Genomic DNA, 14,784 nt, shown 5'->3' with positions numbered 1-14,784 from the left:
AGCAAATTGGCTGCCGTGTTCTCTATATTACAACAGCGACTACACTTCAAAAGGTACTTTGATGGCTGTGCAGTGCTTTGGGACGTCCTGAGGTCTTGCAAGGCACGTTAGAAATACAAATTCTTTTGCAAGTTCTTTAACTACCTCCAATAATGAGACAGAAGTACAGATTGATCAGTGTCTAATCTTTGGACACCTTCAGAGCTGCACATTCAGCAAAACCTTTCTGGCCTCTCTTTTAGCGATACTGCTCTGGCCAGCTCTCGCCTGAACTGCCCTCACTTGTTCCCCCTAAGCTCCGAATCCTTTGCAGGATCTTCCTCCCCCTCCCTGCACCCTCAACTGTGTTACAATCGAGATTCATTGCCCCGTCTCCCACTCATTCTCTCCCAGCTCCTCGAAATGATGGAACTCTCCTCCCTCGATCTTTGCTTCCTCCTCCTCCAATCACCAGGCTTTTCAAAACCAAAGCTTGGCGTGATCTCGCCACTATTGCCGGCGTTCGATCTTATTTTCAGACTCGGTGCTGACCCTGATGTTTTGGTCCTGCGTTTCTCAATTTGAAAAAAAAAATTGTCATGAAGCCCAGAAATTGGTTGGTTTGCCGTTCAAGAAAGTACCAACTGTCCTGTCCTGTGTGTCCGTCCATCAGTCAGGAGATGCTTCAACTGGGCGACAGACAGCTTTCGATGAAGGACTGCCTTTAGGTGTCGGTCTCAGATAGAGACAGGTACTTTCAGATTGTTTGTAGTCCTGACAGGGCGATAATCTAGCAGCCAATAAAACAGCCAGACATCCTGCAATAATTTCCTCGTCTGGATCTCCTGCTGTTCTCTGCAGCCAGCTGCAGGTGGCACTGAAAAGCTGTGCAAGAGAGGCCATCGATCCTCACCGTGTACTGACTGAGAAACTCGGGCCACTGACAACTGTCCAATCTCAACACGGACGAGAAATTCCATGGCGCCTTATCACGACCTCAGGATGTCGCAAAGTGCTTCACAGCCAATAAAGTACTTTTTGAAGTGCAGTCACTGTTGTAATTGCTTTAATTAGGGGATTGGTACCTGTTTTAGAATAGTGGGACCAGGCGGTACTGAGTTATACTGCTGGCTCCCGCCCTGGGAACATGTTTTTAAACAGTTGGTGCAGGACTGGAGTCACATACAGGCCCAGACCGGGTAAGGACGTCAGGTTTCCTTCCCTAAAGGAACATTAGTGAACCCGTTGGGTTTTTCATAACGATCCGACAGCTTCACGGTCACTTTTACTGATTCCAGATTTTTTAAACCGAATTCAAATTCTCAAACTGCCCACGGTGGGATTATGAACTCACGTTCTCAGGATTATTGGTCCAGTGACAATCACCGCAACACGATCGTACCCAGTTAGTGAACAAACAACCCAATCACACTGAGCAAGGCGGCTCCATGTTCAGTCCCTGGTCTGAGCTGGCACTGGCTCCAGCACCGGCACTGGCTCTGGCACTGGCACTGGCTCCGGCATTGGCTCTGGCACTGGTACCGGCTCTGGCTCCGGCACTGGCAGGACAGCTTTTTTCAGTGCTGTAATTCCTTTCCTATGGTGCTGTGGTCGGGGCTACAATTAGGTTGAGCTCCCCCGGGCCAGGGGAGGGAAAATTCAACCAAGGTTCCTGCTCCTGATTGCTGCCCAGTGAATCCTGCTGGACGATGCATGTGTGTGGATATTGATATTGAGTGTGTCTGTGATTACCTCCCAGCCTAATAGTCAAATCATAGAATCATACAGCACAGAAGGAGGCCATTCGCCCCCATCGTGCCTATGCCATCTCTTTCAAAGATCTATCCAATTAGTCCCACTCCCCCGCTCTTTCCCCAAAGCCCTGCAAATTTCTCCCCTTCAAGTATTTATATCTAATGTGCTTTTGAAATAACTGCTGACGCTCACTGTCCAGGTTCACACTTGGAGAACGGACACTCGGGTGAGGTACCAGAAGGTGTCCAGAACCCACAAACCCTCCCAGGTACGAGCCAATCAATCTGGGGACTAAAGTGGAATAAAAAAGGTGGAACATTCCTTCATCAAAGTCCTCACCTTCCTCGACGCCAGAAACTCCATCCCTCGAGCCACTTGGAAACTGTAGCAGATGAGGTCCATCATGGTCAGGGGGCACTGCCAAAGGTCGTCGGCTGTCAGAAGGGGAACAGATATTCTTGGGTTTACTTACGCGCAGCCAGAAAGTTCCAGTTCAGTAGCCCCAAGTGACAGTGCTGATCACTGCCCCCAGTCACAATCTGGGATCTTCAATGTAGTGTCCCCAATATGGCACTGAATTGCCAATCTCAATCCGAGTCCGCCTACCCACCTTCTCCCCATTTCCCTCAACCCCTTCTCCCTCCAGAAACAAATCTAATTGTCTCTCGACCCCATTAATCTCCTTGCCTGATAAATTTATTCAGCCACGTGATTGCCCTTTGGGTGAAACGTTTCCCCCGATTTCCCTTCTCACTCCTAAAACCTGTGACCTTGAGATTTGAACCCCTCACCACAAGGGGACAGTTTACCCAGGTACGTTTTTTTCAATTCCCATCTAAAATATAAAAGCACGAACAAGACATTTGATTAGAGGCCACGTCAGATGTTCAGTCATTCTCACCTTCCTCCATCTCCTTGGGATGGCTGAGGATTTTCTCCATTGCAGCTCGCATACAGATTGCACTCTCGCCGGTGCTGCTCTGAGTCCTACTGTCCAGTCCTTTCACCACTTCTACCAGTGAGATCACTTGATTCCTCATCTTCGGCACCCGGTCCTGTGGCACAACAATAATCTGATTACATCTGGGGGAACTCGAGCACGGGTTAGATACACAATCGGATATAAACCTGAAAAGTTATCATCAAACCTGCCTCCACCTCCCTTTCAGGCAGTGCATTCCAGATCATTACATCTCGCTGCCTAAAAATATTTGTGATGTGGAGATGCCGGTGATGGACTGGGGTGGACAAATGTAAGGACTCTTACAACACCAGGTTATAGTCCAACTGTTTTATTTGAAAATCACAAGCTTTCGGAGGCTTCCTCCTTCATCAGGTGAGAAAGGAGAAAGCCTCCGAAAGCTTGTGATTTTCAAATAAAACTGTTGGACTATAACCTGGTGTTGTAAGAGTCCTTAAAAATATTTAGGCAGAACTCTTAGAATTGCATGGAATTTACAGCACAGAAACAGGCCATTCGGCCCAACAGGTCTATCCCGGTGTTTATGCTCCACATGAGCCTCCTCCCTCCCTACTTCATCTCACCCTATCAGCATATCCTTCTATTCCTTTCTCCCTCATGTGTTTATCTAGTTTCCCCTTAAATGTATCTATACTATTCACCTCAACTACTCCTTGTGGTAGCGAGTTCCACATTCTCACCACTCTCTGGGTAAAGAAATTTCTCCTGAATTCCCTATTGGATTTATTAGTTTTTTTTATTTGTTCATGGGATGTGGGCGTCGCTGGTGAGGCCGGCATTTATTGCCCATCCCTAATTGCCCTTGAGAAGGTGGTGGTGAGCCGCCTTCTTGAACCGCTGCAGTCCGTGTGGTGAAGGTTCTCCCACAGTGCTGTTAGGAAGGGAGTTCCAGTGACTGGCCTCTAGTTCCGGTCTCCCCAGCAAGGGGAAACATCTTCTTTACGTCTACCCTATCAAACCCTTTCATAATCTTAAAGACCTCAATCAGGTCACCCCTCAGTCTTCTCTTTTCTAGAGAAAAGAGCCCCAGCCTGTTCAATTTTTCCTGACAGTTACGTGCTTCCAGTTCTGGTACCATCCTTGTGAATCTTTTTTGCACCTTCTCCAGTGCCTCTATATCCTTTCTATAATATGGAGACCAGAACTGTTCACAATACTCCAAGTGTGGTCTAACCAAGGTTCGATACAAGTTTAACATAACTTCTCTGCTTTTCAATTCTATCCCTCTAGAAATGAACCCCAGTGCTTGGTTTGCTTTTTTTATGGCCTTATTAACCTGCGTCGCTACTTTTAGTGATTTGTGTATCTGTTCCCCCAGATCCCTTTGCTCCTCTACCCCATTTAGACTCTTATTATCCAAGCAGTGTGTGGCCTCCTTATTCTTCCGACCAAAATGTACCACCTCACACATTAGTAGCAACATCCCCAAAGTTCCATGATTAATTATGAAGAGGTCTGACGGAGTAAATAAGGAGAAACTGTTTCCATCGGCAGGAGGGTCGGTAACCAGAGGACACAGATCTAAAATAATTGGCAAAAGAGCCAGAGGGGGAGATGAGGAGAATGCTTTTACGCAGCGAGTTGTTCTGATCTGGAATGCGCTGCCTGAAAGGGCGGTGGAAGCAGATTCAATAATAACTTTCAAACGGGAATTGGATAAATACTTAGAATCATAGAATGGTTACAGCACAGAAGGAGGTCATTTGGTCCATTCGAGCCCGTGCTGGCTCTTTGTAAGAGCAATCCAGTTAGTCCCACTCCCCCGCTCTTCCCCCGTAGCCCTGCAAATTTTTTCTCTTCAAGTATTTATCCAATTCCTTTTTGAAAGCCACGATTGAATCTGCCTCCACCGTCCTTTCAGGCAGCGCATTCCAGATCATAACAACTCGCTGCGTAAAAAAGCTTTTCCTCCTATCACAGAAACTTACAGCACAGAAGGAGGCCATTCGGCCCATTGTGTCCGTGCTGGCCAAAAAAGAGCTATCCAGTTTAATCCCACTTTCCAGCTCTTGGTCCGTAGCCCTGTAGGTTACGGCACTTCAAGTGCTCATCCAAGTACTTTTTAAATGAGTTGAGGGTTTCTGCCTCTACCACCCTTTCAGGCAGTGAGTTCCAGACCCCCACCACCCTCTGGGTGAAAAAATTACTCCTCAGCTCCCCTCTAATCCTTCTACCAATCACTTTAAATCTATGCCCCCTGGTTATTGACCTCTCTGCTAAGGGAAATAGGTCCTTCCTATCCACTCTATCGAGGCCCCTCATTATTTTATAAACTTCAATTAAATCTCCCCTCAGCCTCCTTTAGAAGTTTACAACATGGAAACAGGCCCTTCGGCCCAACATGTCCATAGAAAGTTCCAAAGAAAACAACCCCAGCCTATCCAATCTTTTCTCATAGCTAAAATTCTTCAGCCCTGGCAACATCCTCGTAAATCTCCTCTGTACCCTCTCTAGTGCAATCACATCCTTCTTGTAATGTGGTGACCAGAACTGTACACAGTACTCAAGCTGTGGCCTAACTAGTGTTTTATACAGTTCTAGCATAACCTCCCTGCTCTTATATTCTATGCCTCGGCTAAGAAAGGAAAGTATATTTTCTTAACCACCTTATGTACCTGTCCTGCTACCTTCAGGGATCTGTGGACATGCACTCCAAGGTCCCTCACTTCCTCTACACCTCTCAGTATCCTCCCATTTATTGTGTACTCCCTTGCATTGTTTGCCCTCCCCAAATGCATTACCTCACTCTTCCATTTGCCACTTTTCTGCCCACTTGACCAGTCCATTGATATCTTCCTGCAGTCTACAGCTTTCCTCCTGCGAATTTCTTAATCATGCCCCCTACATTCAAGTCCAAATCATTAATATATACCTCATGTCGCCTTTGGTTCTTTTGCCAATCACCTTAAATCTGAGTCCTCTGGTCCTCGCCAATTATGCCAATGGGAACAGTTTCTCCTTATTTACTTTATCTCGACCCTTCATGATTTTGAATACCTCTATCAAATCTCCTCTCAACCTTCTCTGTTCCAAGGAGAACAACCCCAGCTTCTCCAGTCTATCCACGTAACTGAAGTCCCTCATCCCTGGAACCATTCTAGTAAATCTCCTCTGCACCCTCTCTAAGGCCTTCACATCCTTCTGAAAGTGCGGTGCCCAGAATTGGACACAATACTCCAATTGTGGCCGAACCAGTGTTTTATAAAGGTTCAGCATAACTTCCTTGCTTTTGTACTCTGTGCCTCTATTTATAAAGCCCAGGATCCCATATGCTTTTTAACCACTTTCTTCTGCCACCTTCAAAGATTTGTGCACATATACCCCCAGATCTCTCTGTTCCTGCACCTCCTTTAGAATTGTACCCTTTAGTTTATATTGCCTCTCCTCATTCTTCCTGCCAAAATGTATCACTTTGCACTTCTCTGCGTTAAATTTCATCTGCCACGTGTCCGCCCATTCCACCAGCCTGTCTATGTCCTCTTGAGGTCTATCACTATCCTCCTCACTATTCACTACACTTGAAAAGGAAGAATTTGCAGAGTTATGGGGAAAGAGCAGGGGAGTGGGATTAATTGGATAGCTCTTTCAAAGAGCCGGCACCGGCACGATGGGCCGAATGGCCTCCTTCCGTGATGTACGTTTCTATGATTCAATGGAAGGGTGAGGCTAATCTTGGGTTTTAAAACCTGTAGATTGTAGAAAGAGAGGAGAACTAAGAGAGGTAAGGGGTTTTGGGGTATTGAGGTCTTAGAAAAGAACGAAAATTGGAGACTGTCCTGATTTTGACACAATGAGGACGTAGGGAGAAGGAGGGGTACGGAGGGTGGCATTACCCTATAGGGGATGAAATCTTCTCGCTTGTTCCTCAAATAGTTGGAAAGGTTTCCATATTTACAGTATTCCACAATCACCATCAGAGGACCTGGAACAGCACAGAATAGAAAGTTAATATAGACCATGACATTGTTATCTGTTCCTCCATTAGAAAATTACTGCTTCAGTTTTAGCAAACTTAGACCTTTTAGGAGTGAGAAAAGATCATAGGAACAGGAGGAGGCCATTCAGCCCCTCGAGCCTGTTCTGCCATTCTATTAGATTCAATTGGAATGCTCTCGTATGATGAGAAGGTGAGTAGGTGGGATTGAGGGGTATGGTGAGAAGGTGGGTAGGTGAGATTGAGGGATATGGTGAGAAGGTGGGTAGGTGGGGTTGAGTGATATGGTGAGAAGGTGGGTAGGTGGGATTGAGGAATATGGTGAGAAGGTGGGTAGGTGGGGTTGAGGGATATGGTGAGAAGGTGGGTAGGTGAGATTGAGGGATATGGGGAGAAGGTGGGTAGGTGAGATTGAGGGATATGGTGAGAAGGTGGGTAGGTGGGGTTGAGGGATATGGTGAGAAGGTGGGTAGGTGTGATTGAGGGATATGGTGAGAAGGTGGGTAGGTGGGATTGAGGGATATGGTGAGAAGGTGGGTAGGTGAGATTGAGGGATATGGGGAGAAGGTGGGTAGGAGGGATTGAGGGATATGGTGAGAAGGTGGGTAGGTGGAGTTGAGGGATATGGGGAGAAGGTGGGTAGGTGAGATTGAGGGATATGGTGAGAAGGTGGGTAGGAGGGATTGAGGGATATGGTGAGAAGGTGGGTAGGTGGGGTTGAGGGATATGGTGAGAAGGTGGGTAGGTGAGATTGAGGGATATGGGGAGAAGGTGGGTAGGTGGGATTGAGGGATATGGTGAGAAGGTGAGTAGGTGGGGTGGATCTATTAAAAAGGGATGAGCTTGTTGGGACTAAAGCAGCTCAGGAAGGATATCTTGGCCTCGGAGGGGGTGCAGCGCAGATTCACCAGAATGATACCGGAGCTGAAAGGGTTAAATTATGAGGACAGGTTGCACAGACTGGGCTTGTATTCCCTCGAGTATAGAAGATTAAGGGGTGATCTAATCGAGGTGTTTAAGATGATTAAAGGATTTGATAGGGTCGATAGAGAGAAACTATTTCCTCTGGTGGGGGGAATCCAGAACAAGGGGGGCATAACCTTAAAATTAGAGCCAGGCCGTTCAGGGGTGATGTCAGGAATCACTTCCTCACACAAATGGGAGTGGAAATCTGGAACTCTCTCCCCTCAAAAGGCTGTGGATCAATTGGAAATTTCAAGACTGAGATCGATAGGTTTTTGTTGGGTGAGGGTATCGAGGGATATGGAGCAAAGGCAGGTGAATGGAGTTGAGATACAGATCAGCCGTGATCTAATTGAATGGCAGAGCTGGCTTGAAGGGCTGAATGGCCTCCTCCTGATCCTACTTTCCTAATTCAGTACAAGACTAGGACTGAACCTGGAACCTTATTGTCCGTGGTTGCACTCGGTAATACTCGGCAGTGAGTGTAAGGAGGTCTGTTTTTCTATCTCCCCCACTGCTAGTTGGGGGTGAATGTGACGCTTCTAACCAGATTAACGAAGGGGCTGTTCATGAAACCGTTTCAACACATGAGTCCATTTATAGATTTCTATAAAATGGCTCCGTGTGAAACTATATTCAAATGGCTGTCGCTATTAGTCCAGATTCACATCTGTCCGGCAATCAGCAGAGGAAACAGATGTTTTGCAATAATTACCCCAGGACCTTGCGTGACATTGGACGAAGCCCTCGCCTCCTCATCGTCAGAAAAAGAAACTGTTCAAGGTTCAGTGCGAAAACACAACAACCAGCGATGATTATGGGCTTGCTGAGAATAATTAAGGAAATGATGGGTTTCGGAGGTGAGTGATGGCTTGGAGTCTCACCCATCGCCAGCTGCCGTCAACCCGTCCACACAGGGACACTCCTCAGAATAAAACATAACTTTGCAGAAACACTGAGCGATTGTTTCGCACGCTGAGTTATTTGAAATGTGCTGACTGTAGTTATGTGGGTAAACACATCCATTCCTCACCTCACACACGGAGCGATGAGCACAGTGGGGGCGATTTTAACCCTTACCCGCCCGGCAGAAAGCGGGTAAGTTGTGGGGGGGGAGGGGTGAAAAGGAACAGGTTACTTACCCGCTGGGAACTCCACCCATTTCCGCCAGTCTCTGATATTAACCTGCGGGGATCGTCAGGCAGGTCAGGTGGCCACCTAAAGCAGGCGGTGGGAGGGCCTCCTAAATTGGTGTGAATACTCTGTCAATCGGACCCCTCCCCCCACCGACGGCACTTTAACCGATACCGGAGCCGGTGAAACCTCGGCCGATTTCACGCCCAGCTCGGCAGCCGGTGAGGAGGACGGAGAGGCCCTTCAGGAGGGTGAAGGACTTTCCTTTGTGGGCCCAGGAGGAGCAGGAGTCCGTCCTCTGATCCCCACCACGAAAGCCGCGGCCTCCTCAGCCTGACCGAGAACCTGCTCAGAGTTAGAATCCACCCCGGTGATCTTCGAGTCATAGAGTCATAGAGTCATACAGCACGGATAGAGGCCCTTCGGCCCATCGTGTCCGCGCCGGCCATCAGCCCTGTCTACTCTAATCCCATATTCCAGCATTTGGTCGGTAGCCTTGTATGTTTTGGTTGGGAGAGGCCGGGAGGCCTCGCTGCTCGGGGGGACCGTTAACATCCACCACGAACGGGCAGATGGGGACCTCATGTTTAACGGCGCAACTTACAAGGGAGGACTGGACAGAATTGCCAGCAAGTCTCTGGAGCGGGGGCTTGAACCCACGACCATCTGATTCAGAGACGAGGGCGTGCTGCCCACTGAGCCAAGCCTGCCCGCCAGGCAGATCAGGTAAGGGTTCAGGTTGTGCTCAGTGGATGTTACAATTCAGCAGCAGTCCTGGAATATAAAGGGGAGAATCCGAGAAAATCCAAGAATCATTTCAGGAGCAGGTTCTCCAGGGTCTTTCAGTGCTGTTACTTACCAGACGTGACCTTCAATGTTGTATGAAAACCACCTGAACTGGTGAAATATCGATATTAAAAAATTCCGTAGGGTGTGCACTTCCTGGCCACATCCCTTCCTGTTGTCTCAATACTCGGTCACGCTTTTTGTCAGTGTTTGCCATTGTAAGTTGCTACTTTAACATTTCCCATTCAATTTTTCTATGTCAACTGTCACGGTGTAGTTGCAGGCTCTGGCCACCAGGTGGCACGGTGGACGGAGGTTCTGAAGTTACTTTCCCAACTCTGATGCCATCTCGTATATAAAATAAAACCCACATTCATTAACTAAACGTAGGGCTGCCACAGGTAATTTGCTGGTACATTTGGAGTAATTTTTAAATGTCGAAATTATATGCAGTGCGTGATTCAGCACCACAACAACGATAGAGCCTTTAACGTAGTAAAACGTCCCAAGGCGCTTCACAGGAGTGATTATCAAATAAAATTTGACACCGAGCCACATAAGGAGATATCAGGACAGGTGACCAAAAGCTTGTTCAAAGAGGTAGGTTTTAAGGAGCATCTTAAAGGAGGAGAGAGAGGCAGAGAGGTTTAGGGAGGAATTCCAGAGCTTAGGGCCCAGGCAGCTGAAGGCACGGCCGCCAATGGTGGAGCGATGAAAAACTGGGACTATGCAAGAGGCCAGAATTGGAGGAGCGCAGAGACCTCGGAGGGTTGTAGGGCTGGAGGAGGTGACAGAGATAGGGAGGGAAAAGGCCATGGAGGGATTTGAAAACAAGGATGAGAATTTTAAAATCGTTGGACCAGGAGCCAATGTCGATCAGCGAGCACAGGGAGGATTGGAGAATGGGACAATGAATGAACAGTATGAAGTGGTGCAGACAAATTACAGTGAATGCCACTCCTCCCTTTAGAGGTACAAGGATTAACACAATGACGCCTGGTCCCCATTTACCATTTGCTTTGGTGCAGGCTCCCAGGAGATTAACGACGTTGAGGTGGTTTCCAATGTGAATGAGGATCTTCAGTTCTGACATCAGCGCCTTGTGTTCGTTCGCTGTGGCTCCATCTACACAACGGCAAATTCACAACCATATTAACCCTTAAATGTAACCTTGCTGCCCTCCAGAGACAACATTCCCCACATCCGTCCCATCCCGGTATTGTGTCCCCTGGAGTATTTGATCATCTCAACTGGACCCAGACACATAAATGCCGTGGCTACTAGAGCAGGTCAGAGGCTGGGCATTTTGCAGCGAGTGGCTCACCTCCTGACTCCACAAAGCCTCTCCACCACCTACAAGGCACAAGTCAGGAATGTGATGGAATAATCTCCAATTGCCTGGATAGGGGCAGCTCCAACAACACTCAAGAAGCTCGACACAACTGAGATGTTGACATGGTTTGAAACAACTGAGGGGCTCGCTGGGCCACTTCAGAGGGCAGTGAAGGGTCGATCATAATAGTGTGGGACTGGAGTCACATATAGACTCAGACCGGGTAAGGATGGCAGGTTTCCTTCCCTAAAAGATGTTAGTGGGAAAATGGGATTGTGGGATATGGTGAGAAGGTGGGATTGAGGGATATGGTGAGAAGGTGGGATTGAGGGATTATGGTGAGAAGGTGGGATTGAGGGATATGGTCAGAAGGTGGGATTGAGGGATATGGAGAGAAGGTGGGATTGAGGGATATGGTGAGAAGGTGGGATTGAGGGATATGGAGAGAAGGTGGGATTGAGGGATATGGAGAGAAGGTGGGATTGAGGGATATGGTGAGAAGGTGGGATTGAGGGATATGGAGAGAAGGTGGGATTGAGGGATATGGAGAGAAGGTGGGATTGAGGGATATGGTGAGAAGGTGGGATTGAGGGATATGGAGAGAAGGTGGGATTGAGGGATATGGTGAGATGGTGAGTTCAGATGAATTAAAACGGAATGGGTGTGGGCCCAACAGCCTTGTCTGGTTAATAAATATTTTTACATCAGCCCCACGTGAGAATCGCTGACTGACCTTTTAACATTTTCACCGCCACGGTCTTGCAGCTACTGCTTTTGTCGATTCCGAAAGCTGAAGCTTCGACAACTTTCCCGAACGCTCCATGACCTAGGGTTTTACCTAGAAACACACAGTGGTTGGCGGAAGGGTTTAACGGCTGACAGGATTGAATTATAGAATGGTTACAGCACAGAAGGGGACCCTTCGGCCCGTTGAGCCTGTGCTGGCTTTTTGTAAAAGCAATCCGGCTAGTCCCACTCCCCCGCCCTATCCCTGCAGTTCTGCAAATTTTTTCCCTTCAAGTACTTATCCAGTTCCCTTTTGAAGGCCATGATTGAATCTGCCTCCACCTCCCCCTCGGGCAGTGCATTCCAGATCCTAGCCACTCGCTGTGTAAAAACGTTTTTCCTCATGTCACCTTTGGTTCTTTTGCCAATCACCTTAAATCTGTGTCCTCTGGTTCTTGACCCTCCCGCCAATGGGAACAGTTTCTCTCTATCTACTCTGTCTAGACCCTTCATGATTTTGAATACCTCTATCAAATCTCCTCACAACCTTCTCTGTTCCAAGGAGAACAATCCCAGCTTCTCCAGTCTAATCACATAACTGAAGTCCCTCATCCCTGGAATCATTCTAGTAAATCTCTTCTGCACCCTCTCTAAGGCCTTCACATCTTTCCTAAAGTGCGGTGCCCAGAACTGGACACAATACTCCAGTTGTGGCCGAACCAGTGTTTTATAAAAGTTCAACTTAACTTCCTTGCTTTTGCACTCTGTGCCTCTATTTATAAAGCCCAGGATCCCGTATGCTTTTTTAACCACTTTCTCAACCTGCCCTGCCACCTTCAACGACTTGTGCACATATACCCCCAGGTCCCTCTGTTCCTGTACCCCCTTCAGAATTTTGATAAATTTCATCTGCCACGTGTCCGCCCATTCCACCAGCTTGTCTATATCCTCTTGAAGTCTATCACTATCCTCCTCACTGTTCACTACACTTCCACGTTTTGTGTCATCTGCAAATTTTGAAATTGTGCCCTGTACACCCAAGTCCAAGTCATTAATGTATATCACGAAAAGCCGTGGTCCCAGCACTGACCCCTGGGGAACACCACTGTACACCTCCCTCCAGTCCGAAAAACAACCGTTCACCACTACTCTCTGTTTCCTGTCACTTAGACAATTCCGTATCCATGCTGCCACTGCCCCTTTTATTCCATGGGCTTCAATTTTGCTGACAAGCCTATTATGTGGCACTTTATCAAATGCCTTTTGAAAGTCCATATACACAACATCAGCCGCATTACCCTCATCAACCCTCTCTGTTACCTCATCAAAAAACTCTATCAAGTTAGTTAAACACAATTTGCCTTTAACAAATCTGTGCTGGCTTTCCTTTATTAATCCACACTCGTCCAAATGATTGTTAATTTTGTCCCGGATTATCGTTTCTAAAAGTTTCCCCACCACAGAGGTTAAACTGACTGGCCTGTAGTTGCTGGGTTTATCCTTACACCCTTTTTTGAACAAGGGTGTAACATTTGCAATTCTCCAGTCCTCTGGCACCATCCCCTGTATCTAAGGATGTTTGGAAGATTATGGCCAGTACCTCCGCAATTTCCACCCTTACTTCCCTCAGCAACCTAGGATGCATCCCATCCGGACCGGGTGACTTATCTACTTTAAGTACAGCCAGTCTTTCTAGTACCTCCTCTTTATCAATTTTTAGCCCATCCAGTATCTCAACTACCTCCTCTTTTACTGTGACTTTGGCAGCATCTTCTTCCTTGGGAAAGTCAGATGCAAAGTACTCATTTAGTACCTCGGCCATGCCCTCTGCCTCCATGAGTAGATCTCCTTTTTGGTCCCTAATTGGCCTCATCCCTCCTCTTACTACCCGTTTACTATTTATATGCCTGTAGATTAATCACTTAAGTGATTTTTAAGTGATTAATCACTTGTTTTTTTAAGGGGGCAACTCATCCTTTGTATATGAGCCAAATGGGCCTCACCCAGTCGTAGCCTGTCCCGGGGGAACTCCCACTTGCTGGAATCGTAGGGCAGGTACTCGCACTGCTCGTCCAACGGGATCTCATCCGGATCCATGATGATCGACAGGTATCCGGTCTTTATATCGGCCGGGTTTGTCTGCAACCAAAGACCATTGCATCAGATTTCTCTGTGATTCTCAGGCTGTTACCTGAAAAAAACAAATTTCTTCTCCCCCTCTCCTGAAGGTGCCCACTCAGGTTGAGGGATTGGGAATCGCAGCCCCGCCTTGCCTGGCCCAAGCGGCCCATCATCACGTGTGGGCCGAGCCACTGTGCACGAGCAAGCTATTGTACCATGGGGAGCATCACACCCGTTCACGCCCAATGCTGCACTCACTTACCAGCAGGGGTTCTCTGGGCAGTGGACCAGGAGCAGGAACCCCGCCTGATATTTTCCACCAAAAGGGAGTGAGCCTTTGGCTCAGTGGGCAGCGTTCCCGCCTCTCAGTCGTGGTGAATGGTTCGATTCCCACTCCAGACAGTCCCGGTGAGTGGAGAGTAGAATTTGGCCTCTAAATACTGGGTTGATGTCCAGCGGTGGGGTGGGGGGGGGGGCACTCGCGTCCGGACGGAGTGACCGCTGGCTCAGGGGTAGTATCCCTGCCCTCTGAGTCCGAAGGGTTTGGTTTGAGTCCCAGCCCAGACTGCCCAGAGTGCTGGGTCTAAATACCAGGTTGACTTCCTGTGAGGGCACTTGTGTCTGATGGGTGCCCCTCCCCTCACCCATTGTAAAGGGCAGGTGGGGCTCTTTACCTCTGGTTACAGCCCACATAGGAGAAGATAACGACCGTGAGGAGGGAAACTCTTCACTGGTAAGTAGCTTCGGAATCTTGCTTGTGGGACTTGAGTTAGGACCTGCCCCAGGGGGCAGGATGTACATGGATGGGACCCAGGGCACTGCTGAGATTGAGAGGAGCTAACTCAGCTAGGGGCAGGAGCTAAACCTGGCACCTTACTGGCACGGTGTATCTCGGGACCATATCAGGCAGTGCACCAGTCCCCTCACTACTAAAGCATACAGTACATCGTTCACAATACAGTCTAAGAGCAAAGTCAAGAAGACATCCAGTCTACACAAACAACCAAAATGGAGGGAGATGGAACTTCTGACAGGTAAATAAGCTTTGATTTCCCTCCCCCCCCTCCTCTG

The 14,784-nt window shown here is 48.1% G+C and overlaps 1 protein-coding gene across 3 annotated transcripts in view; it reads right to left on the bottom strand.

The window, feature by feature from the left end:
• The window catches only part of flt4 (fms related receptor tyrosine kinase 4), a 264,041-nt gene that overhangs the window by 23,343 nt on the left and 225,914 nt on the right, over positions 1-14,784 (bottom strand). For all 3 annotated transcript variants that reach the window (XM_067995955.1, XM_067995954.1, XM_067995956.1), the window contains 6 exons: positions 13,596-13,731; positions 11,600-11,704; positions 10,545-10,658; positions 6,550-6,638; positions 2,636-2,789; positions 2,074-2,168 (listed from right to left, as the gene is read on the bottom strand). In XM_067995955.1, coding sequence (XP_067852056.1) covers positions 2,074-2,168; positions 2,636-2,789; positions 6,550-6,638; positions 10,545-10,658; positions 11,600-11,704; positions 13,596-13,731 — 693 coding nt within the window. The remainder of the gene's footprint in view (positions 1-2,073; positions 2,169-2,635; positions 2,790-6,549; positions 6,639-10,544; positions 10,659-11,599; positions 11,705-13,595; positions 13,732-14,784) is intronic.

The sequence above is a fragment of the Heptranchias perlo genome, chromosome 14 (assembly GCF_035084215.1).
Source record: "Heptranchias perlo isolate sHepPer1 chromosome 14, sHepPer1.hap1, whole genome shotgun sequence".
Classification (NCBI taxonomy): Eukaryota; Metazoa; Chordata; class Chondrichthyes; order Hexanchiformes; family Hexanchidae; genus Heptranchias; species Heptranchias perlo.
The sequence above is the reverse complement of the archived record's forward strand: the minus strand, read 5'-3'. Positions and strand labels throughout refer to the sequence as shown.